The sequence below is a fragment of the Xyrauchen texanus genome, chromosome 5, assembly GCF_025860055.1.
Source record: "Xyrauchen texanus isolate HMW12.3.18 chromosome 5, RBS_HiC_50CHRs, whole genome shotgun sequence".
Lineage (NCBI taxonomy): Eukaryota > Metazoa > Chordata > Actinopteri > Cypriniformes > Catostomidae > Xyrauchen > Xyrauchen texanus.
The window spans coordinates 31,560,203-31,587,142 of record NC_068280.1 but is presented as its reverse complement, the minus strand read 5'-3'; the positions used below and the strand labels follow the sequence as shown (position 1 = coordinate 31,587,142).

At 41.7% G+C, this 26,940-nt stretch overlaps 1 protein-coding gene across 1 annotated transcript in view; it reads left to right on the top strand.

Annotated features, from left to right (window-relative positions):
* si:dkey-92j12.5 (multiple PDZ domain protein) overlaps positions 1-26,940 on the top strand; it is a 110,191-nt gene that overhangs the window by 5,848 nt on the left and 77,403 nt on the right. Inside the window, exons 2-12 of the mRNA XM_052126849.1 lie at positions 6,713-6,758; positions 7,040-7,206; positions 17,072-17,266; positions 19,245-19,381; positions 19,633-19,852; positions 20,799-20,921; positions 21,135-21,329; positions 21,448-21,550; positions 21,697-21,785; positions 23,668-23,944; positions 24,109-24,171. Coding sequence (XP_051982809.1) covers positions 6,713-6,758; positions 7,040-7,206; positions 17,072-17,266; positions 19,245-19,381; positions 19,633-19,852; positions 20,799-20,921; positions 21,135-21,329; positions 21,448-21,550; positions 21,697-21,785; positions 23,668-23,944; positions 24,109-24,171 — 1,615 coding nt within the window. The remainder of the gene's footprint in view (positions 1-6,712; positions 6,759-7,039; positions 7,207-17,071; positions 17,267-19,244; positions 19,382-19,632; positions 19,853-20,798; positions 20,922-21,134; positions 21,330-21,447; positions 21,551-21,696; positions 21,786-23,667; positions 23,945-24,108; positions 24,172-26,940) is intronic.

Below are 26,940 nucleotides of genomic sequence, written 5' to 3'. Positions count from 1 at the left end.
TCATTAAGGTTTTAATGGTATTACTATCTTACCGATGGTGCTTATCGATCCGGTACTTTAACGGTATTCTTAACGGTTCTTTTGTTATATATATATATATATATATATATATATATATATATATATATATATATATATATATATATATTACACAAATATAAACGTTATATAGGCACAGTGATTTAATTTCAGGAAGGTGTACTAACATTACTGTTCAGGTGTGGTCTAAAAAGAAATCTAATAAAGTAATCAATTGTAAAATGCATAGCTTTTATCATAGATAGATTAATGCTTATTAATGCAGAAGTTATTCATTCAAGAGCTGTAAGTGATTTTCTCTTTGCCTTTTGTTGTTTGATTCGCAGTAATGGCTCAATCGTCACATGTTTAATAGACAGCTTCCCCTTTAAGACCGAGTTCAGATCTAATAGGCTCCTGATGCAGCATATTTTCTCCCCAACTATTTCCATAACTACGTCCATTTAAGACATAAACTGTGTTTAAGTGAATTCTCCAAGCCGGTCGTTTTGACATATTTTTGTGTATAATCGTTTCAGACGCGCACATGAAACCCAAAGTAGCCTATTTGCTTGTCTCTCTGCGGTGTGTTTCGGAGCGCGCGCCGCCTTGGGAACGGTATCTCTTGCGCTCTTTTTATTATTAAACGCGTCCCGCAATTTAGCAACAGTACCATTTTACAACAATCACCGAACGTGCTGATTCTGACGTTAAGTTTGAGTTTTAGGGAGGAATGTCTGTGCACCGCTGTGAAGGGAAGAAAGTTGTGCTAATCTTTGGAAGGCGAAATCTAAAATAAAATCAGACTAATAATCACAGCTCTAAACCAGGCTATGTTTGAATGTTTAGTTCTGTCACTCATTTAGCTGGGCTCGTTTTGTGCTCGCTGTGGCACCGCGTGAGCGAGTTCTCTCTCTCTGACTGCGAATAGCTAAATTGCATCACAGACAAATGGTTTCATATTATTATTATACATAGAAATGGCTGGCGAGATAAAATAACTTTCTCTTTATAGCAATAAAGAATGTCTTTTGTTAATTTCTCCAGTACCGACAGCAGAACCGATAACGTCCGAGCTTACCAAAGCCAGTCCTTCAATAGCCTATAGTGCGTTGGTATATTTTTATTACTTATTTATCTGCATTGAGTGACAACCCTCTCAAATATAAGACACACAAACAGAACAAATAAAAGTCTCAGATTCACTGTCTGTAATTGCAAAATTCTTGCTTGCTTATTGTGAAATGATAGCAACCCTTCTGCTGTGTATCCAAAGTAGCCGAACATCATGTCAACTATCGCGTTTGTCACGTTTTTTCTTGAAGTTGGCAGTAACATATCAAAAGTTTTTAATTAAATCTAAAGAAGTTATACAAATTTAACCCTTACTGTTTTCTCCAAGGAACTTAGCTCCTTCCTTAGGCACTGGATGAGGTCTGTTCACTCTGCTGGAAAATGACTCTAGGGGCAGTGTGCGTCGAACACGTGTTCCACAACAACACTAGGCTGCCCACAGATACGCCTGCCTAATAATCGGCTTGATATGCGTGGATATTGTCCGATGCCGATTATGTAAAAAATGCAAAAAAATCGTCCGATTAATCGGCCGGCCGATTAATCGGTCGACCTCTAGTTTATACTTGTTATGGCAGGATTTTGACAGTTTCCTCCTCCCATCTCTCAGTTTCTCCATGTGCTGTTGCTTCTCTCTCTGCCTGGTGTTTCTCAGAGGTGCTGCTCAGCAGTGCAATCAGTGTTGCCATGGCAGCACTGATTCATGCTGCTCGTGAATATGGGCAGCACCTGTATCCTATCTCCGTTCCTGAATTTATTCTCTCCTTTGTCTCGTCTTCCCCACCAGATCATTGTGTTTAGTTCCCAGTCTAGTCGCGTTTAGAGCCCTGTATTTCAGCCCGAGCCCGATGGGCCCCGACATATTTATGCCCATAGGGCCGGGCTTCGGGCCAATTTTCACGTCTTAGTTCACACGCGGGCCGGGCATTGGGCCTGTTTTATGATCCTCAATTTTTATATTTTAGACATTTATTTATTAAAAGAAACTATGAGAAGTTGATAGTAAAACAAACATAGAAAGATGTTTTATAACCTATCACACTGACACTGCACGCACACACACACACACACACACACATAAAGAGAAAAATCACCAATGGCGAACTTAAAACTGCTGTGCCTGCACCTGTTGCTGCGGCCATGCAGCAAAGAAGAGAGCGCTGGCCGAATTTGAGGAAGAGTGGGAAAACATTGTGGAGCATGAAGAGGATAACGATGAAGTACAACATTACCTGCGCCTCAATCCCAACATGGAAGGTGATGGAAGAGATGTGCTGCGCTGGTGGAAACAACACGAGACCATGCTACCACGACTGTCAAGACTGGCTCGCACTGTGTTCAGTGTCCCCGCCAGCAGCAGTAGCAGCGAGCCTTCAACGCAGCAGGAATAGTTGTAGAAGAAAGGAGGACTGGATTGAAATCTTCCACTGTGGATGCTGTGCTTTTTCTCCACAATGCTCTGTAAGAGACTGTTCTTCTGGCTGTAGCCATGTTAAGACTAGGAGACTGTCTTGTTTTTCGTTTGATTGGACTTCATTTTCATTAGTCTAACTATTGGAAATTATTGGAAATAAGAATGACCATGTTCTGTGATGAAGCCTTGATTTTTGAGGTAAGATAACCTGCATATTTTTAATTTTTGAATTTTATTTGTTTATATTGTATAGCCCGTTCTTTCGTTTTTCCACACACCGTTGCGAGCAGCCTGCCTCAGCATGTCAAAATGCCTTTTAACAGTGGTGGTGATAATAAACATTTAAAATACATTGTGTGATATACTTGAAGTGTTTTATATCTATGGATTTTATTGTTGTTTGCAAGTCAAGTATTGATTTGAGTGGCTAAATTGATCAAACGTGATCAACTCACTGTCGGCAGCTGGTCACTTGGTCGTTACTTTAAAAAACAAACAAAAAAATACAAAAAAAAATTTCTAAATTAACTTAGTAAGGAAACGAAAATAAATATAACTACTTTGCCATTAAAAACAAAACTGAACAATTTTAATGGCTGCAAAAGTAGTATAGGTTGTGTAATGAGAAAAAAGAAAAAAAACGGGCTCCAGTCGGACTTGGGCCGAGAATTCTGATAAGCTGCCGGACAAGGGTCGGGCTAGGGCCTGAGCATCTCAGGCAGGGGCTGGGCTTGGGCCAAGATTTGAGGCCCGTACAGGGCTCCAATCCAGTTACCTCCAGTCGGTTTGTTTTGTATTGTTCCTGTGAATTCCAGTTTCCCCCAGTCGGTTTGTTTTCAGTTTAATTGTTTTTATTTTTATTTGTATTCCCTTGTGAGTGTTTTGTTTATTTTGTAAGTTGTTTTTTGTTAAAAACTACATCATTGTCATTCCTTTGCCTTGGGTCCTCCTCAAAACCATGACAGAACAATCTGCCACAATTTTTGTGGCAGGTCTGGACAAGTCTATCTGTCCAGAGGAGCTTAGTTCATTTTTTAATTTACCCATTTGTGATTTGGCAGAGATGGAATGTCTGCTGCGAGGGTGGAGCACCAATTCCCTAAGTCCCACTCTGTCAGTGTCTCTGGAGAGGCCTGTCGATACCGCTGTTGACAACCAGGGGGTGGACAAGCCCACTGCAGTTTCTTCGGGCACCTCTTGGCTTCTCGACTCCATCATCAGCCTGTTAACGACTGCCAGGAGGAGGTGGAGGAACCCGCTGCTATTTCTAGGGCACCTCTCAGGCTTCTCAACGCAGTCGCCAGAGGAAGCACACTGCTGACAGATAGGAGGCGGAGGATCATGCTGGCAACTGCCAGGAGGCGGCAGCCATTCCTACTGCAGTTTCCCTGCCCCTGTCAGTGATCATGGCTGCGGAAATCGTTCCCTAATCGCTGCCAGCAGTCTCGACCACAGCGGCTGCTGCACAGCCTGTCCAGTTCCCTTTGGCTGTTGATGAGTCTGTCCAGTTCCCTGTGGTCAACAAGTATGTCCTCGCTCCCATCCTGGAGATGCCTGTCTAGTTCCCTGTGGCTGTCAACGAGTCCGTCCAGTTCCATGAGCCCGTTGACCAGCCTGTTCTGTTCCCTGTGGTCGTCACTGAGCCTGCTCATGCCCCCATGTCCAGTCAAGTCTTCTCGTCAAGTCGAACTGGCCTGTCAAATCGAAGTCATCAAGCCAAGTCAAACCGCCAAGCCATTACACCAAGCCCAACCATCACACCTAATCAAGCTACTATGCCAAGTCATACCGACGCGTCAAGTCATATCATGATGTCAAGTCGTTTCTTCAAGTCAAGTTGTCACCGCTACGCCAAGTCAAGTCATCTCACCTATTCAGACTGCCAAGTCAAGCGGCCAGGCTATAAATGGATACGTCACCAGGTGTCGTCAGAAACTCTTTTTTCAGAGCGATTCTGTTTCTGTGTGTTTTACAAACCCTGTCAAAAAAAATAAAATAAATATATATATATATATATATTTTCTTCCCGTGTTCACATACCCTCGACGTCATTATATTCGACTATCGTGGGTGCTGAGGCACGGGGGTATTCAGTGATGCCGCCAGTCGAAGAGACGCTTGCGGGCTATCTCTCGCCGGGCTCGGCATCTTCACTTAAGAAGCCCTCTCTCCCCTCAAAGCCTTGTAGGACAACCTCCACTTTAGTGGGAAGGGCTTATCAAGCAGCAGGTCAGGCTGGTGCTGCTCTGCACACTATGCTGTTTTACAGGCGTACCAGGCTGACCTCCTGGATGACCTGAGTGTGGGTTCTGCGCTTGATGAGCAAGCCTCAGACCTGCCTCGGTCCTGTCTGAAGGGAGGCTCAAAAGCAAAGCGTGGTGAGTTGTGCTCCTCCTCCCAGGGATTGGGGACAGTCTCGCCGCCCTCGCCAGCCCCCGAAGCAAGACCTCAGGACTATAATTTCTAGTAAGACGGGGACGGGGCGCATGCTTTACTTCACCCCTTCTGGTACCCCCTCGAAGCCCCTCCATTCCCGCCACCTCTTGGTGTTTCGGGTTGCAGAGGCTTCTGTCAAAATTGGGTGTACTAAATAACTACAATAAACTACACTATTACAATAAAACTACATTGCCAATCTTGGGTCCTTCCTCAAAACCGTGACCGTAAAAGGCTAGTTTGTTTTTATATTATCCTAAAACACTGAATAGCAACAAAAGCTACCACAGTATTTTCCTAAACACCTGTTTGTCACTAAATGCACTGCAAAATGTTCTTGATCAGTGAGATCTTTGTGTGTAATGTCTAAAGTTTGATTTTGAGGGAATTTGAATAAATTTATGTTTTTAAAATGTTGCAATGTATGTAGTTAATGAAAATCCCCGAAATCAACACATTTATTTTGAGAACAAAAACTTATTTATAAATTTCAGTTTTGTTCAAGGTAAGTAAATCAAACATTTTTTAACAACTGTACGAAAGGATAGTATTTGGGTTAAAAAGCCCCCCTGTTGCACATTGCTTTCATTAAATGGGGGGAATAGATTTGTTGTGACTCATCCAATTACAATGGAGATTAATTTGTTTTTAGAATACTTGAGATGTTATAAAATGCCAAATGTGTTTGAAATAAACAGGAAATTGTGCACCCTTTTCTGAAGTAGTTATTTTTAATATGTTTTATCTTAATAAAAAAAAAAGCATTTTGCTCACTATTCAATGAATATCACTATTCAAGTGGTGCCATTTGCCCCATTGTGCCCTATTTCAAGTTTATATAATTAAAAATGGTAGCAAACCCTAAAATATAGGCATAAAATTACATACCGTATAGCCTGAAACATGGTCACCTTATTTTTTTTTACTGTAAATGTCTGGCAACCACAGATGCAGTATTTTACAGTAAAATTGTTATTTTTATTTAAAAATGTATATTTGTTGGATAATAAATATGTGTAAATGTCTATTCACATCTTTTTGTCAGCCAAGCACTGCAGCCACTGCAAAATCCCTTTCATTTGCCTATATGATGTATAATATTTACACATCAATCACCCTCACCATGAAAAGCCTGTTTAAAAATAACCTCCTTCATTGTAAAAATAACCTCCTCCATCGTGGTGTAAGACCGCCTACCTCTAGGTGATAAAGCCCTATCAGATAGGTTGTAAGGACATCTGTCTGGGGTAATTACTGTCGTTCACAGTTTTAGTCCATTTACAGCTGATAAGCCCTTGGTAAGCTAATTACCGGTGCAGCGCAGCTCAAACAGGAGAGCTTGCGCAGTACATGATGAGCGCGTGCCCACAGCGAGAACCTACCATAGCTGCGTGAGACTCCAGTCCAGATTACATCAATATGAATAACAGATTACCTCAGTCGTTATCAGAGCGATCAATGAGTTATGGAGTGATCCGTAAGTGCAATTCATAAAGCCTGCCATCGGTTACAGAGACAGGCGCGAGCTCTGCCAAATTGTCACTCTCACTTTCTGCCAAACGTCACTGCTGCTGTCACAGGTAAGGCCCTGAAGGTGTGCATGCCAGTTAGTGATTAAGATGCTAAAGTACCTCTTTGGTAGGCTCAGACTAAACAGTTTATTTTCTTTGTTTTGTATCTTGAATATTTTTATGAGTTTGATTTGCTTACAGTGTATGCTCCTTTGAGAACTGACATGAATTTAACAATACTTGTGTATGGTTTTTGCAGATGTCAGAAAGAGAGTGGTGGAAATTCTCAGAGTTGAAAATGATGGGTATGTACTGAAGTCAGTTCATGGAGCACTGCTCTTACAAATATTATTCTTAGCAGTTCTAAATGGCCCTCAGTCTGTCCTACTTCTTTCACAACTAATGATATTAAAATATTTGAAGTGACATAATGTCTGCATTTGTATTACATGCTGCTGCTTGTATACAGACTCTCATGTGGGGCATGTCTTCATCAAAGAAGAAGGCTTATATATGCATGTCATTAATGTGTGTGTGTGTGTGTGTGTGTGTGTGTGTGTGTGTGTGTGTGTGTGTGTGTGTGTAGATACACAGCGTGCATTGATTGCAGTGGAGCGTCTGCAGGAGAGGCTGAAGGAGAGGGGAGAGCTCCCCACTGAGGAAAAACTAAGTCTGCTCAAGAGTGTCTTACAAAGTCCCCTGTTCCACCAGATACTCATCATGCAAGAGACTGGACAACAGCATCAGCAACTGGTCAGAGAGTAAAATATCACCTTTCCCATAGAGATGGGAGATAACCCTTTTTTTCTTTTCGTCCAATACCAATTATTATCAAGACCAAAATCATCAATATCAATACAAATACCGATACCTTGATTAAATGGAAAGGTTTTGTGATTTCTAAGGAGAAAATGTGTAATTCTAGGGATTTTACATTTAACAGTTTTTATTAACAGTGAAGGGGTCTAAACTGCAAACAATCAAACTCCTATCCAATTTGTTTTTTATTATTCTGTAGAACATGATCAATCATTGAACAACTTCTTATATATGTATATATATCAAACACTTATTAGCCTATAGTAAATGTCACATTTAGCTTGGTCATTATTTAGTGGAGTTCAATTTTCAATACTGTGCTTTTTGCTGAATTAGTACTGTAACTAAATGTTGCTTGTGTTTCTCAGCATTTAATAATACATAAGAAGAAATACTTTCTATCCTACAAATTATTTTGCTTACAATCTTATTATATGCATTGATTTTCATACTTAATAAGTAATTGATTCTCTTGATACAGTTTTGACAGTATTTAAATTCCAAGATTGATCCGCCAATCCATACTTCCAACAACATGACATAAAATCAGACATGCAATATTGCCGCAAGAGAAGTCAAAGCATGAAACACTGATCTGTTCCTCTATAGTGATGATGTGAGAGACAGAGCTTTGTCTTATGTATCATATTTATAATTTACATTTATGACATACCACAGCTATCCTCAAAATAGCACATTAGTGACTGACCCCTTTTTTTGGGCAGCCTTGGTCCAGAAGCATGTTTTCCATTCCTTTTCTCCAAAGGGATTATTTAAAAAATATTCTCCAATAAAGATTTCTAAGCCATGAACCAATCCAACCTGGTCTGAGATGAATGACAAGATTACAAACTTTCATTTGAAGCCAGAAATTAGACAAAATGACAAAGGTGACATGATATGACATCACTGTATATTTATAGTCTTTTAATGAGGCAATTCACTTCTCACCCCATGAACGATATGGAATAAAAATATGCTGTAAAATTATTGACTTAAAATCATTTGATATGTAAACAAGTTTACAAAAAACATATATATATATATATATATATATATATATATATATATATATATATATATATAGATATATATAGATATATATAGATATATATGTTTCATTAAGTTCTTAATATATTCAGATATAAGTATATTTTGAGAGTGTAGGGAAGTAATTCGCAATGGTTTTTATTGTTGCTCTTTTGTCGCAGATTCAGTTTCCATGATAACTTCTCTGATTGGTGGAGTCTTCTTCAGGATTATGGGTAGTGTAGTTCTTCGGTGGAAATCTGGCTATTAAACAAAAAAAATTTAAAGTTTGAAAAGTTGAAATTAATATGACACAAATTGATAAATTGTTGCTTCTACAGAAGAATATACTGTATCATCGCTTAACAATCTCAGAGCTCATAGTAGGTCTGTCAATACATAATAGTTAAAAATTTGAGCTGTCAAAATAAATGCGTTAATGCATTATGAACACACACAACAGCGATTCTGTGTGCTTTTATCAAAAATGATCAAGTAATGGAGAAAGGACCTCTTACAAACCCAGATGAGATTTGTGATAAAAATAAAGTACTTTGCATCTTTTGTAAGGCAGAATTTAATTACCACAGAAGCACGTCAAGTCTTAACTAATTTATCAGATATAGATCTCACTCTCACAATGTGAAGGCTGTAATCTGTGTATATGGGTGCTGAAAAGAAAACACACTGCTCACGCTCTGGCGTATATGTGAAAGAGTTTAAGAGATTTGATGCACATTGCAATTAATACACAACCTATGGGAACTAGTTCTTTCAATTAGACAACCCCCAATTTAGACTTCGGGAAACATTTAATACAACTTGATTTGGTGCTATTTTAGTGCATTTTTATCTTTATACTGTGAACGTTTTTGTTTGGAAAATGTTCATAAGCATTTTTGTTACAGTACATATCATTTTTATTTTATTTCCTAAGAAGGAACTAAATTCATTTTGACGGGAAAAGAAGTATAAATAGAGTCAAATTTCAGCACTTTCAAAATCGTCTAGGTTACGGATGTACCAAGTGTCGAAGAATCGACACTAGGGGTCTCTCTTGAGATTCTTTTGCATCTCTGATCTATGAGAAAAGGCCAATGAGAAACTGGCAGACAGAATTTGCATGTCCCGCCCCCGGACATACGGATATAAAGGGAGGGAAATGTGCCTGTTTCATTCAGGATTTTTCTGAGGAGCCGACAATGAGGTTCGGCCGCAACAGTGGCTCGGTTCAGCGACGTGGCCGGGAGGACACAACGTCTCGTTCCCTACATCAGGGAACGGAGGTTACATCTGTAACCAAGACGTTCCCCGTCTGTTGCTCATTTCGACGTTGTGTCGAAGAAGCGACACTAGAGGTCCAATTTAAATCACGGCATGCGCTGAGCCGTGTACGTGTACTGCTAACACAGGAGCGAGCAGGTAACGTGCCAAAACGACTGGCTGTGCCAAGCTGCACATACCCTTCCAGGGTGAATTGAGTACCCGTATTGGTCTTGGCCGGCAAATTCCTTCGAATTTGCGGACCAGAGGGCTAGGGAGGAGTCATCCAGGGAGAAGAGTTCGTGGGATCTCCTGGGGTAAAGGCGCACAGTGTTACCTCAGTGGATGGAAAGGGCGCTATGTGCAAGCAGTCCACCTGGTCAGTTTATCAGCATGTACCGAGTTCTACCGAGTTCTACCTGGGCCTTGCCAAACCGTTCCGTTTAACGGCAAGTGTTGTCGTGATAGCGCGCCCGCTACTACGTTGAGGTTGCCCGGGATGTGAGTGGCACGCAGCGACTTGAGTTGCTGCTGGCTCCAAATGAGGAGATGACGGTGAGTTGTGACATGTGACGGGAGCGTACGCCACCATGGCGATTTATGTACGCTACCGTGGTGGTGCTGTCTGATCGGATCAAGACGTGTTTGCCCTGAATTAGCAGGAGAAAAAGTACAGCCATCAACTCTAGGCAGTTGATGTGCCAGCGCAGCGGGGCCCCTTTCCAACGGCCCGCAGCTGCGTGCCCATTGCACACAGCGCCCCAACCCAATTTGGAGGCATCTGTGGTGACCAGGACGCATCGGGACACCTGCTGCAAGGGGACTCCTGTCCGTAGAAAGCAGAGTTCTGTCCAGGGTTTGAAAGTTTGGCGGCAGGCAGGGGTGAGGAATACATGGTTCATGCCGCAGCTCGAGTCTGGAGCCATCAACCCCAACGGCGCGACCGCTGCGGAGGACGCCATATGCCCCAAGAGCCTCTAGAAATGTTTTAAGTGGACCGCTGTGCAGCACTGACTGCGTGCGCTCGTTGGTGAGGTGCACTAACATTGAGGCTGAGTCTAACTCCATGCCGAGAAAAGAGATGCTCTGAACCAGGGCGAGTTTGCACTTTTCCTAGTTGACCTGAAGCCCAAAACGGCTGAGGTGCCTGAGCACCTGGTCCCTGTGGGCGCATAGTAACTCTAGTGGGCCAGAATGAGCCAGACGTCGAGGTAGTTGAGAATGCGGATGCCTGCTTCCCGAAGGGAAGGGCTGCCTCTGCGACCTTCATGAAGACGCAAGTGGACAGGGACATGCCGAAGAGGAGGACCTTGTTCTGATATGATTGGCCGTTGAACGCGAATCGTAGAAAGGGTCAATGTCGAGGCAATATTGAGACGTGGAAGTATGCGTCTTTCAGGTCTACCTCTGCGAACCAATCTAGATGCCGTACGCAAGTTGGAAATGTGTCTTTGCGTGTCCAAGTCCAAGATCGGTCGTAAGCCGCCGCCTTTCTTGGGTACGATGAAGTAAGGGCTGTAGAAAACCTTCTTCATCTCGGTTGGAGGGACAGGCTCTATCGCGTTTTTGAGTAAGAGAATCACGATTTCTGCACGCAGGGATTTGGCAACTTCGCCGTGTACTGCAGTAAAGCGGACGCCTCTGGGGGGGGCCTGGCAAACTGAATTGCATAACCGGGTGGAATGGTCCTGGCCAGCCAGCGTGACAGATTGGGAATCGAGAGCCACAAGGGGATGATTATTTTTTACATACCCAGTGGGGCTTCGCAGCGGGGCGGAGTAGGTGATGCGGCGTCGGGAGGCAAAAACACGTCCCGAGGCTCTGGTGCTGAGAGAAGACTCCCTGCACTTACCTACCTCCGCACACCCGGCGGGGGGTGGGTTAGTGATTGAGGTCCTGTGGAGGCGTCTTCTAGACTCGTCAGAACCGGCCAGCCAGGGGACAACAATCGTATAGCTGGAGGAGAGTGGTCTGTGTCCAATGAGCTGGGACTGTTGCGGTGTGGTGGCAGAGTGCCGTGAGAAAGGCATTTGCATGCCAGGTGACCCAGAGACAAAGGGAATTGCTCTTTTATTGAGAATGTGGGTACCGCAGTCCGAAGGGGGTGCGGCAAAGTAAATAAACTTAACTTAAGGCTGTGGGGAGTATGGAGGGTTCCAGTCCAGCCCCACGCTGATGGCGGCCTGGGCAAGCATGTTGGACATCTGGGCGTTAGCCTCAGACTGGGCATGCTGGCCCGAAGGCGGCAGCCAATTCGAGTCATCCGCGTCAGACGCCGGACCACTCTCCGATGCAGCGGCGAGCTCATCCTGCTCGGGGGGCTCAAGAGGATAGGCAGGTTGGCCGTGAGGCGAGCCGCTGTTGCCTCGAGCCCGGACGGAAGTCAACGAGCGTGTCAGGGGGCAGGTGCTTTGCAGGTACGTTCCCGGCGAAACCGAGCCCGCTGCCATCCGCAAATCGCCTCCATCGCCAGCCGGGTCGTCCTCAATCCCGTGGGAAGAAGGAGTGACGCGGGGGGCGGCTGGAGTGCCGTTCTTTCTCTCGCAGTGAGAACATGAGCCATCCACAAATGCTGCCTCGGTGTGATCGCTGCCCAGACACACGAGACAGCGCCTGTGGCCGCCTGTGGCCGGAGGCGGGACATGCAAATTCTGTCTGCCAATTTCTCATTGGCCTTTTCTCATAGAACGTTACCATGGTCATGTTCTCGCAGAGAAAACATGAGCCATCCAAAAATGCTGCCTCGGTGTGATCGCTGCCCAGACACACGAGACAGTGCCTTTGGCCGTCGGTGGCCGGGGGCGGGACATGCAAATTCTGTCTGACAATTTCAAAAGGCAACATAAAGTAATCCATATGACTCCAGCGGTTAAATCCTGGATTCAAATGGATTACTGTTATGTTCCCTTTATGTGCTTTTCTTTTCACTTGCATTGTGAGGACCTACAGAACTGAAATATTGTGTTATGCTATGAAGAAAGAAAGTCATAAACATTTGGGATGGCATGAGTGTGAGAACATTTGAGAATTTAAATTTTTGGTTGAACTCTCCCTTTAACTATGAAAAATCTAGTCTAAATATTTTAAATGAGTAACAGCTCTATTTTTCTCTAGGGAAAATGCTTGTGATTCTCACATCTCTATCATTGGCACCCATGGCAACTGACCAAGATTTAAAGTGTATTGAATACAAGTATACTTTATGCTGATAAGCTAACACTGAAAAATGTATATGACCTTGACATTTACATCTAGATCCATTTTAGCAATCCTTCACCCAGAGTGCTGCATTACAAGCATTCCATTGTGCTGATTGTTTTTATTCACCTGTTGCTAGACTACATCATGTCATGCTCATAATAACAGTACTGGACATATTCTGCTGTATTATTCTGTGAAAAAACATCTCAAAGATAGGACATTGATATGGGACTGGTGAATGCGATGCCAGTTGAGCTAGTGTTTACCATATTTTGAAGTTTACTTTGCTGATGTCTGGCAACATTGAGGCATAAAAAAAAGAGGTCAAAGAAACCCAATAGATATGAGTGGGAAGTGTTAGGTGTTATTCAAGGGTACAAGGAAAAGGTGGTCTGGGTTCACAGTGTGTAAATTAGGCAACATACAATAGGTTTATGTTTGTCTGTGAGTGTGTTAAGGTGCAGGGTAATTATGGGAAATCTTGTCTTAAAAATGCCTTGTGTTGGCTGAAGCTTTCAGTGGAACCAAAGAGTAGATCAGATCATTAAGCTCCTCAGATATCATCATTAAAATAGACAAAGTACTGTAGGTGCTAAATTTGGTTTTAATAGGTACAACCACAATTGATTGTCTAAGCAAACTTTCGCCGACCAAAATTAGAGAAGCAGCAGGCGCTAAGATAAGCATGTCCAGTAAGTAAAACATTAAACTAAACCAAATTGTTTCTTGAACCACTGCATGTTTTTGAGTTTACTAACATGCTATATGAAGTAGCAAACTGTATCTATATATCAGATAGTCCTTGTGCTCTTATTATAGGCTTTATATTAAGTTATTTATGAGTCATTCTTTAATCAAGCTTATCACTTCCTGTCTTTTATTTTCATTCTGTGATGCAATTGGCTAGTTTTCTCATTAATGTGTTTGCTCATTCAAAGCTTGCCCTACGAAAATGAGTCTAAATCAGTCCTTACAACCAATCTTATTTCAAGGACATGCTTTAATTAGTTATGGGTTTAAATTAAAAGGAATAATACTAAAGATGCCATTTTGTAGACCAGTGTTGGGTGTAGTCTGATTGCAAATTATTCAAAAAGTAGTCAAAAGTAGAGTAGCACCTCACATTTTTAATTCTTGTTTTCATATTACAGTTACTTTCAATTAAGTTTCAATAACTTTTTATTTTAAAATTGTTATCCCCTTTTCTCCTAATTTGGAATGCCCAAGTCCCACTAATTAGTAGGTCCTCGTGGTGGCACGGTTACTCATCTCAATCTGGGTGGAGGACAAGTCTCAGTTACTTCTGAGACCATTAATCCATGCATTTTATCACGTGGCTCGTCGTGCATGACACCGTGGAGACTTTGCATGTGGAGGCTCATGTTACTCTCCACGATCCACGCACAACTTACCACGTGCCCCATTGAGAGCGAGAACCACTAATTGCGAACACAAGGAGGTTACCCCATGTGACCCCAAGTACTTTCAAATAAATTACTTTTAAGGACATTACGTGGTTCAGACATATTTTTAAAATAATGGTATTTGTATATTTAAAACATGAATTATTTTCATATGCAGGTCTGACAACTAAAGGGCATGAGCCCCATAATGAGTCATTATAATGGAGAAACACTTAGCCCTGAGTGTATAATTTTTGTGCAACATTGATCAAGGAATACTTTTAGACATTATTTAAAATTTGTTGAGTGGGAAAACTAAATGGTTTCAGCTAGAAGTATTTTAGAAAGTAACTGGTAACACTTTACAATAAGGTTCCATTTGTTAACATTAGTTAATGCATTAGGTATCATAAAAAAACTATTAACAATATATTGTTTACAGCAGAGGTGCCCAAACTTTTTCCTACGGAGGGCCAAAATTCCATCCTGATTACTAAAACATATTTTTTTTTCTCATTCACATATTTCCAAATATTTTGGCTATTAAATGAATAGCCCACAAAACAAAAGCACAGACACAGATGTAGATGACAGTATATCTTGGAATGAGGATCTTGTAAAAAAAACTTCTTCAAGCCAATGTAATAAAACAACGTACATTAGTCAGATATATGAAGTGGTTATTGTTTTGTAACATTTTTATTTTATCATTAATAAAGTTTTATTTAACATCAAGGCTATTTAACACATCCAGATATAATTTTTGTTAATATTATTATTATTAAATTGTAGCGTATGATAAATTTGGCACGCGAGCATGACACCGAACTGATACAAAGTGAGAAGCGGAGTGCCCGTCTGTGCGTGTTTTTGGTGAGAGTATCCGCCACTGACTCGGCACCATCTGCCCAACAAATAATGTTAAGTGAAAATTCAAATAAAGAACGCATTGGGTATATTAATTTGGAACTATATCAGATTGCAGGGGGAACCAGAGATGGAGATGAGAGATGTAACAGGTGTTTTGATATAAAAGCAAGTTTATTGATTTGATTTGTTCATCTGTATCTGTTGATTTACTAATATAGAGACTAATTTGCAGCTGCACTGTAAAGTGAATAAAAGTGTGTGGGAATTTCCTGCATTATGAACATGGAAATTGTGGGAATTATTAAAATTGTACGCAATATCCGTGCCGAATTTCAGGCTCTGCAAACTGTTTTATATTAAAATATTACATTTGCCCTTGTTCCTCTTTATAATTTCATTATACATAAAAAATAAAATCAATCTGAAATCTGCTAAATTAAAGCAATGTAAATCTGTATCAATAGAATTCTTTGGTCATATACTTCAAGGCGGGCCAAATTAATGGTCATTTCAGGCCAAGTATGTTTTCAAAATACCTTTGCCAACACCCCTTAGACTGATTATGTCCTTTCACACTCTCTGATTCAACTCAATTATTTAAACATGATTTAGGATTTATGAAAAATCACCTACGAGCGAAACGCTGTCATTCACAGAAATGCTAATGCATCAAATGTGGGGAAAGGTATTATTTTTGTTTTACTGTAATTATTGAAGCTTAACACTGAGTTCAGTGTTTACATTCCTTGTGCATTTTGATCAGTTTTAGAAATGTAGGATCTGTGTTTTTGTGCGAGTGAGACAAGAAGTGTACACAAATTGCAAAACACAATTGTTTCACATAGACATTTTTCCTTTTTAAAAGGACAGAATGTGTTACAAAAACATAATGAGATTAATCAATAGTAAGTTTAATCGATTGACAGACCTTGTTTAATGCCTCGCATCTTTCAGAAATATCAGTGGAATCTTTGTAATTTACTCAGAATTTCTTATTGCTAACGAATTAATTCAGTCATTCAAGGACATTAAGTATGGCTAAAGAACTATCTCTTCCTTTTTCAAAATGTCATTGAAAGAAATGACCTATAGTCATTTAAAATTACATTTCTTTATTAATACACATATCACAAAAACAATTAACAGCAAAAAACTTATTTTAGTATATTACATTTGGTTGACCATATTTAGTTCATAAGCCATATTCTTTTTTACATAGTAGATTACATGTGATTGTGTTTCAGACCTCTTATTTGTCTGCTGTGCATATGCATACAGGCTACATTTTCTGCAGAGCCTATCACAGATCAAGCTATAGCACATCATTTTTGTTACTCTAAAGCCTTTTAGGGTCACTTTGTTATTCAATTTATACAATTATAAAATAAAATAATGGATGGATGGATGGATGGATGGATGGATGGATGGATGGATGGATGGATGGATGTACTTGGTTTGTCTGTGTTTGTGTAGTGTGTTTGAGAGAAAGAGTGAAAAGTATTTAGAGATGTTGATTCTGTGAAAACATTAGCAGGGACCAAACTGAAGCTGTATAAGCTACTTACCTGAGCTGACCACTAAAGCTGTGCTGAGTAAAAGAGAGAGGCAGGGGTCAGCAAGTCACACACGCATACACACACAAATGACACAACAGACACTTGCAAATACACTAACACTCTGAGCTCAGTTAAGCTCAGATTAGTAAATGAGTAAAAGTTCAAGAGATCACATACAGCAAGTATCACACACATAAAATTTTTAAAAGGTTTACAGAGCAGGGGTCTAGCTTTGACTTACAGCATATTTCTCAACTTGACATAGTGATGAAGAAATACCGTCTAAACTAAACAACAGATCATGCACTTGAACAGATGAAGGCAGATGCGTCTCTCTCAAAGGATACTTGGAGGAAGAATTCTTTTGATAGACAAACATTAAAAATCACTCCAAGATTTCAAAATATCCACTTTGCTGACAATGTACTTTAAGAGAACATCAGTTTACTTCATCACTTTGGCTTTTTGTTTGTCTAGGTTTCTCCCAGAACATCTCAGTCTGTGAGTGATAATGAGGATGGTTTGAGTGCATCCCACCCCTCCTACATTCTGAGGCACAGAGACTCCTACCTCTCAGCCCAACGACACAATGACCACTATCGACCCAACAACCATGTGACTTTTGCAACCTGCATCACAGAGGACATTTCAGTGCTGCAGTCCATGGCCCAGGTATGCCCCAATAAAATGGCCATAGTGCCTATTAGGGCTGGGCGATGTGAAATGCAGATATGGGTCAGGATCTGTAATTAATGTTCACACCACTCATCAGAATGGGGAAAAATTGTTCTCAGGAATTTGGTTTTTGGTGCAATTGGGCTGGTTTGTGTATTTCTGTAACTGCTGATCTCCTGGAATTTTCATGCACAACAGTCTTTAGAGTTTTCTCAGAATGGTGCCAAAAAAATAATAATCCAGTGGGTGGCACTTCTGCAGACAGAAATGGCTTGTTGATTAGAGAGGTCAACGGAGAATGGCCAGACTGGTTCGAGCTGGCAGAAAGACTACGGTAACTGATAACCAATCTGTAAAATATTAGTGAGGAGAATAGCATCTCAGAATGCACAACATGTCGAACATTGAGGTGGATGGGCTACAACAGCAGTAGACCACATCTGGCACTTTATGAGCATAGTGTTCCTAATACAGTGCTAAGTGAATGTACGTATATATAAAGTGTCAATCGATAGAGATTTTGCTATAACCTGTATATCACGATATGTAAATATACAACGCAAGATGAATGTTGTGGGTGCTATCTCCAGTAGGCCTTCTGATATTTGTGCATCAAGAGACAGGAGAGCGCAGAGCAGGATCACTTACGCTACTCAATCTGGCGTCTCACGATATTGCTGCACAGATCCACAAATCATACTTGACCCATGTGAATTATACTTTTTACAGCCTGACATTCTAACCACCAGTGATGAGGAAAACAGCAACAACACTGTGTCATGTACCAAAATAATTGGATTTTAAACTACACATCATCACCCTTATTAAAATTCTGTTCGAATGATGTTAGATATTAAGAAGCAAAACAGCCATGTTTGCCTTCAGATAATAATATATTTGTAAAGCAGTTCAATGGAAAGGAGGAGGCGAGAACCGGCCTGGCGATATAAACAATATTTTAATGATTAACTTAAACAAAAGACAAACACACACGACGGACATGTCCGAAAACGATCTCTCTCTCATCGCACCACCGTCCGAGGAATGTGGCAGGGCGGAGGGAGGGGCCGGGTCGTGATTCCGCACACCCAGCCCCTAATCAGTCTAATTAGTCATTGAGAGGGATAAAGGCAGACCGAAGACGGCAGTGCGACAGAGAGAGAGAGAGATTTACAGACAGCTGTCCGACACCTGTGTGTGTGTGTGTGTGTGTGTGTGTGTGTGTGTCTTTTTGGTTCAGTTTTATATTAAACTATTATTTATATTTTCAAGCCGGTTCTCGCCGCCTCCTTTCCATTAATCCCTTTACAATCGTGATGTGTAATGTTATCGTAACATAACATTTTTCATATTGTGATATGAGATTTTGTTCATATGCACACCCCTAGTGTAAAAGCCATGTTACAATTTAAATGCAATTTTCCTGACAATTAATTCTTAGCTTAGTTTGATTGCTGTAAATGTTTTAAACTGACATAGCTGTGAATAATACTTTTTCAAGAGTGAGAAACCAGCAGCTGAGCAATGTATTGCCTTTGGGTTTGGGTTTTGACGCATTAACAGAACAGCTAAGACTACAGAAAGATCAAAAAGTTAATATTATAGCTCATAAAAACGAACTTACTCAGTTTTGTAAATCCGACAAACTATTTCCAGTTAATTAAAAAAACATTTAAGGAGATATCTTGTGCTGATTCAGGTATGCAAAACAATTCCACTGTCTCTAGTGGCTGAAGCTGGAAGTGTTGTTGAACGGATGGAAACTTAAGAGCTCCAGTTTCCAGGAGAAATGTCTACAGACATTGATCCTAAATGTCAGAGGAGTAAAAATATAATTTTATAACGAAAATTAAACCTCCAAATCGCTCTCATTGATTATGTGAACGTGATTACTTCCTGCTTTCCACAGGGCCAGAACCCTTATCTCGGAGTGGACATGAGTTTATTTCTCTACCTCTCTCTCTTTCTCTGTCAGGGTCGAACTGTGCTTAGTTTTGACCTGGAGAAGGGAGAGAGCGCTTTAGGCATCAACATTATTGGTGTGGAGACTGAAGGCAGTAGCGGTTATGGTATCTTCATACAGGAGATTCAGTCAGGCTCAGTTGCATACAGGTAAAGTATAATCACAGACATTGATACAAATACAGCAAAACTGCATTATTTTATTAAAGATTAGGCAATTCAGTTAGATGGAAATGTGTTATTCAATTGAAATGGATACATGTTAAAAATAGGCAAAAATATTTTTTGGAGTGTAGATTAGATGTCAGAGCTGCACTATTCTGGAGCTTACATTTACTGAGGGAAGTCTGAGCGCTTGATTCAGATCTATAGCTCTTTCCTACCCTCTTCTTCTGTCTTAGTGATGGACGTCTTCATGAGGCTGATCAGATTTTAGCAGTGAACGGAACACAGTTTGACTCATCAGTAACACTGGAGCAAGCTGTCAAGGTTCTACAGGAGGCTGCCCCCATAGTAACCTTGATTGTAGCCAGAGGGCCAATCACCAAATTCAGCCCACCACCACAGATGAGCCACACTGTCTCTCTCAAAAACCTCTCTGGCCTTGCTGAACAGTTCAGTGTAAGGTTCCTTAAAACCTTTATATATCTGGTGTTATATAACTTTGGTTTTACCTTAGATTACTTAAAGCATACACTTATAGTCAAAAGTTGTGCTGTAACACATTTGACTGAATTTATGTTTCTAGTTATCTGAAAAACCTTTTGAATCAAAGGTGTATCTTTAAAGAATAGTTGAAAATCTGTCATAATTTACTAAATCATGTCATTCCAAACCTGTATGATTTTATTTCTAATACGGAACACAAATGGAAAGAATTTAATGAATATCCTGGTTTGTCTATTCAATACAATGGCAGTAGATAGTACCTTACTTTAAAGCTTTATAAAAGCACTATAGTAGTATTATTATTATAATGTATTAAAAGTAGTCAGTGCGACTTGTGCATCATATTGCAAGTCTTCTGTAGGCATATGATAGGTTTTGTTCAAAAACCACCTGAATTTTATGTCATTTATAAGTTCTTACGTGAACATGATAAGGGTGGCTACTTTGTGTAAGCTAAAATATTTCTACTTTGTAGAAGGTAGTTGTGATTTAAAAATGTTTTGGTCAATACATAATTCCCAAACTTACATTGTGTTTTGATAACTTAATATATAAATAATAAAGAATGAGTAGTAAAGAGTGCCCTGCTTTTGTCTCTGAAACTGCTTCACAACTGTTTTACTGTATGTCTTATAACTATCTATTATTATGTTACAGAACTGCAGTAATCTGATTACATCACCACAATAATTGGAGTACAGACAGCATATTACAATCTTATACATTATCTTTCCTTTACACAAGGTAGTTAATTTTGGTGTTTGCTGTGAGCATAGTCTCATGTGATAGTAAGAATACATGCTAATGGTGGGAATCGATCAATAATGATGAAATGGAGCCCATTTCTATTAGAATGACTATACTTATTATAAAATCACTGATTAAGTTTGTTCCACAGCCTCGACAAATTCATCTGATTGAGCTACAGAACGATGGATCGGGTCTGGGCTTTGGGATTGTGGGTGGGAGGAGCACTGGCATCATGGTTAAAACTATCTTAACTGATGGGGTTGCTGGAAAGGTATGAATCATGATGTGTTCACAGACACATGGACAATAATTTATGTAATGTTAATGTTTTGATTGTGCAAACAGATAGTGTTAGATTAAACAAAAAGTTGTAATTTATGTAATGCCAATTTATTATTATACTAACATAGAGTAGAAAACTATGGAAATTTGGAGTCTTAATGTGCACCCAAATCCCTTGACTTGTGTGGTTGTGTGCACACAGGATGGTAGGTTGCGTAGTGGAGATCTTCTCCTCAGGATCGGTGATGTGGATGTGTCCTCTATGGGCAGTGAGGAAGTGGCACGGGAGCTCCGTCTTGCTGGTTCCAAAGTGAGACTTCTCATCGCTAGGGAAACCACTGACATTGACCTTTCACCCCCCATCACCCAGCAACAGGACACTCTGGTGCAGAGACAGGTATAGTCCCGAGCATGTGTGGATGCACGTCTATATGTCTATTGCTTTATTATGATTTTACAATTACAATATAATAAAAGTTTGGCTAGCTAATAATAAAAGCATTATCCTTGTACAGTATTTAGTAGAGCGAAAGGAAAACCTAATAAGTGCCAGATTCACTAATGGCAAGAACGGTTTGGACATCAACAATGCCAAATCAATGGAAAACTTGAACGCAGGTATGATTTCTGATCACTGTTATCTTTTAACATGATGAGAGATTACTTTACCCATCAGTATGAGAGACACAATAAACAAATATATTATGTGGTGTCTAAATGAAATGTTTAAAATGAATGTTGATTGGTGTCGTCTGTGTTGTTAGAGTCCAGTGGATTGGTTGGAAAGAGCATACTAGAGGGAAGTACAGTGGATCAGGATGGACAAATTCACACTGGAGATGACATCATTACTGTGAGTTCGAAAATGACAAATGAAATTGTTTCACAAGTTCACCGGTTCATATAGTCAGCGAGCACATTAAAGGAAAAGTTCACCCAAAGTTTAACATTTTTAATTTTTTCACCCCCATGCCATCCAAGATGTGTATGACTTACTTTTTTCTGCTGAAAACAAACACATTTATTTAGAATATTTCAGCTCTGTAGGTCCTTTCAATCCAAGTGAATGGTGACCAGAACTTTGAAGCTCCAAAAAACACATTAGGGCAGCATAAAAGTTATCCATATGACTCTAGTGATTTAATATATGTCTTCTGAAGCAATGCAATCACTTTGGGTGAGAAACAGATCAATATTTAAATCCTTTTTTACCATAAATCTCCACTTTCACTTGAATGGGAAAGATGAGATATAAAGTAGAAATGTATCTGTTTCTCACCCATACCTATCATATTGCTTCTGAAGATATACATTTAACCACTGGAGACTTATGGATTAGTTTTATGATGCCTTTGTGTGATTTTTGGAGCTTGAAAGGTCTGGTCACCATTCACTTGCATTGTATGGACCTACAGAGCTGAAATATTCTTCTAAAAATCTTTGTTTGTGTTCTGCAGAACAAATAAAGTTATACACATCTGGGATGGCATGAGTAAATGATGAGAGAATTATAATTTTTGGGTGAACTTTCCCTTTAAGGTAAACTGATTGGTCGTGCTGTCCATAGCGAAGGGGTTTGAGCACAGGACTGGGCTTGAGGTCTGAGATCCCCTCCTGTACTATCTGAAGAAAGCAAAGAAATAGAATGACAATTTTGAAATAATAATTGGTACAGGCGTTATGAAATAAAAAGGTGGAGATGGGGAGCCACTAATATATCTTTGGGATATAATTGACAAGCCAAGAGGAACAAGCTCCTCTCGAACTTGTGTTTGGAACTACATTTATTCTTTGACTTCTTATGTGTGTATACATAACTTTTTATGTACTTTTAATGATTTTAAGGGTGAATCGGTGGTGAACCTATTATTCCCTTATGAGATTTTGGCAATTACTGCTCCTGCTACCGCTGTTGTGTGTATATGTGGGTGTGTGGGTGTTTTTGTATGTGTGTGTTTATGCATGGGAGTGGAGTGTGATGATTGTTTACATTGTAGTGTTCGTCTTAGGCTGAATGGTAGCAGCATGTATAATTAATTACATTGCTGCTTGTATTGTGTTTGTATAAGTGTAAATCTGTCATTAGTTTAAGAAAACAACATTTGACCACAGTAACTGTGAATAATATTTTAAGCAGGTGTTTCTAAACTGGTGGGTCTGTTCTGATAGGGGCATGAACAACAGGGAAAATGATTCAAAATACAAATAATACAATGCCACAAACCGGATACTCTTGGATTGTTAGGATAGCTGCGCATCCAATTTTGCCGTAAATTAATGTTACTTGGTAGATGCTAGCCAAAAAGGCAGATTCTAACATGGGTAGGTTGCGTGACATGCTTTATCCTCGAAAACCATTAACAAATCTATGCAAGTAAAAGGAAATATGACCTAGACTGCATTTGATAATACATTTGGTTTTGGTACTGTGTTGGTGTCCACTGTCCAATGTAAAATCTAAACCAGCAAAATCAGTTAAAAATTACTGTTTTAAGCTATTTTTAGTGACAAGTTTTGTAGATATCTGCACACTTTCTTTGACTACAGAATGGCAATGGGGCCTAACCTTAACAACCCATTAGAACTCCAAATATAAGCCACTTTTCATTGAAATAATAATAATAAAAAACTAATATCAAAGATCTGTAAACTTAGATTTTGTGGCCACCCTGAGGGTAAATCAGAAGACTAGGTAACATGTGTAGTCATCTTGTTGTCTATGTGTGTGTGTTCAGGTGGATGGTCAGAGTCTACATGACTGCAGTGAACAGAAAGCAGAGGAAATTCTGCACTTGTCTGGCCAGTATGAGGAGATATCTCTTCTGAGAAGGGACTCACAATCTGAAACACAAACAACCCCTACAACATCCACAACCTCCCAGAGACCTTTGACCCCACTAGGTCTCCTGCCCCCTCCACTGCCACCATGTCTACCAGAGCCAAAGCCAGTTCTGCCCCCAGGAAAAGTTCTCTATACTGAATGCCGGAAGCTCACCTTCAACAGAGAGTGCAGTTAGTGAAACTGTTTTTCACCCTGTCAGTGTGTCATTTACACTCATTCAAACGTTGTTTGATTCATGAGTTCTTTATCTTCGCTCTTTCTCTGTGTGTCTCGTAACTCCTCTTTTTATCCTAATAACAGCTTTTGTTTGTGTTTGTTCTTTCTCTGACCTTAGTTGATACAAAGCAAACCAGTTATTTTGAGTCCAAGCTGGAGAACAGCAGCCAGCAGTTTTCCTGTAAGAGCAGAACTCATTGTATGAAAGGAATAATGTATGTTATTCACAACTTAATGTCTATGAATGGACAGCATCTGTGGCATGTTGTCAGTTACCACAGACAATAATTTTGACTCGTTTTAAGAGCAAACAGGAAACTTTTTCTGTTCACCCTTGAAATGGAATCTTTGAGGGTTTTAAGGGTTCATGACATGAAGAATAAAATTTTACTTAATTTTTTGACATATAAGAGGTCATTGTGCTATAAAAACAAACTGTAATTTTCAGAACTGAAAACTTCCTCCTCACTGCAACAAGAGCATTTGTGAAACCAAGCTGCCAAAATGTCTCGTTCTCTGCTTCCTTCACATTGTGATGTCACACTGTGGTAGACATTTGCATCTGACCACCTCCACAACAACAGATCAATGCCTACTTTACCTTTAATCACTTCCATAGCCCGCCCAGTAGCGGTGGGCAGTGAGATGGCAAGTAGAGAGTGCGGGTCAGTCAAGAGTAGAGAGCCAATCAAAACTGTGGCTATTATGCCCAAAATATACTTTGGTCAGATGCAAGTCTGAGTGTCCGTGTACAGGACGCGTGCACAAATTGTGTCATCAGCAGAGTGCATGAGCACTGTAACCGCGCGTCTTTGAATGCACATTCGCCTGGAGTTATTTACACAATTGTCACGAAGAAGCGCTAGAAAAGATGTAATCACTGCTAAATATCAGGAGATGAAAGTAAAAACAACAACAGTGGATGTGCAAGTCAAAAGCATGTGTGTGAGAAGGTCTGGAGATACATGCATTTGTATAACTCAAGTCTGAAGGAATATAAAGACATCCTTATGGGTCTAAACTCATGAAGAGAAAGTCCATTGTCTCATAGCATTCGTAGCAAGCATACGGCGGCCACTTGTGTATGCGAGCACAGTTATATGGAGTATAGTTTCACAGGCTTGTGTTCGATTGTACACAGATGCTGAGTGTTTGTGTCAAAATGGAAGTATACTTAGGGCTTTACTGTCAAGTCTTAAAGGAGAGGCAGCACCAAAACTAAGCGTTTCTGACAGAGGATCAGAATGAGGGTGGAAAATTATCACTCCCCGTCTGCGAGAGCATGCCCATGGCTACGCTGTGGTCGCGCCTCGCACTCGTAAGAGCGCGGGGCACCCCAGCCGCTCCCGACTCGGTCCTTCTACCTACGGGTATGAGGCGGTGTCGGCTAGCGCTGGGGGCGATATGGGGACCTCAGTGGGAGCCTCTCCGCCGGGTACAACCCCACGGACCTCCCACTCCCCGCCACGCTCGTATGCTCCAACCGAGCGCTGGGGTGCGGTTGCCGGCTCGCTTCATAGCGGACCCGCGATCACATTCGGACCGCCTGACGACGATGAGATTTCGTTCACGGCATCGGAGAGCGGGTTTGTCATGTCTGACGCTGAGGACTCGGCTGAGCTCCCACCCTCGGGTGCGGCGGCTCAGTCGCAGGCTGACGCGGAGCTGACAGCCATGCTTGCCCAGGCAGCCGTGAGTGTCGGGCTGGAGTGGAATCCTCCGCCCCCCCGAAACCTCGCGGCTCGACGATTGGTTCCTGGGGCTCCGCCCCCATTCCTTCCTTCCCGGAGGTGCATGAGGAGCTTACGCGCTCGTGGCACGCACCTTTCACTGCCCGCACGCGAGCGGTAAGCTCCTCCGGTCTCACTACTCTCGACGGCAGGACGGCAAGGGGCTACACGGCGATTCCCCAGGTGGACCAAGCGGTCTCGGTGCACTTATGCCCGCAAAACGCCTCCACCTGGCGGAACCGCCCGACGCTTCCGTCCAGGGCCTGTAGGCTGACGTCGTCTCTGACGGCTAAAGCCTACAGCGCTGCTGGACATGCTGCCTCCGCCTTATATGCCATGGCACTCCTGCAGGTGCACCAATCCAAGGCACTTAGAGAACTACACGAGGGTAGTCCTGACCCGGGTCTAATGCAGGAGCTGCGTTCGGCGACCGACTTCGCTCTCCGGGCAACGAAGGTCACGGCGCGGGCTCTCGGACAGGCGATGTCCACCTTGGTGGTCCAGGAGCGCAATCTATGGCTCAACCTGGTCGAGTCGCGAGAGGCTGACAAGGTACGTTTCCTTGACGCCCCCATCTCCCAGGTTGGGCTGTTTGGCGACACCGTTGGAGACTTCGCCCGGCAGTTCACAACGGTAAGGAGGCAGACTTAGAATTCTTCCTCCCCCGTCCCAGGCTGTTCCGGGAGCGGTCACAAGGAGCCAGGTAAGTGCTTCGATGTCCCTAGACTCAGCACCCCGTCGTGAGGCCCCGCCTGCCGGTACGTCTGACGCTATAGTCCCCTTGGTCCCTCTCGCTCGGAGTTTGGGGGCGTGGCTCGCGCTCCCCAACCTGTCGCGTTGGTTGATCAGGACAGTCTGACTCGGCTATGCGATTCAGTTCGCCAGGCGCCCGCCCAGGTTCAACGGCGTCTGCCCCACCACGGTGAGAGGCGAGAACGCCGCTGCCTTGCGTGCGGAAATCGGCTCCCTTCTACAGAAGGGCGCGATAGAGCCTGTCCCTCCAGCCGAGATGAAGAAGGGGTTTTACAGCCCCTACTTCATCGTACCCAAAAAAGGCGGCGGGTTGCAGCCAATCCTCGACCTACGAGTTCTGAACCGGGCTCTGCACAGACTCCCATTCAAGATGCTTACACAGAGACGCATTCTAGCGAGCGTCCGGCATCTGGATTGGTTCGCCTGAAGGACGCGTACTTTCATGTCTCGATCCTTCCCCTGCACAG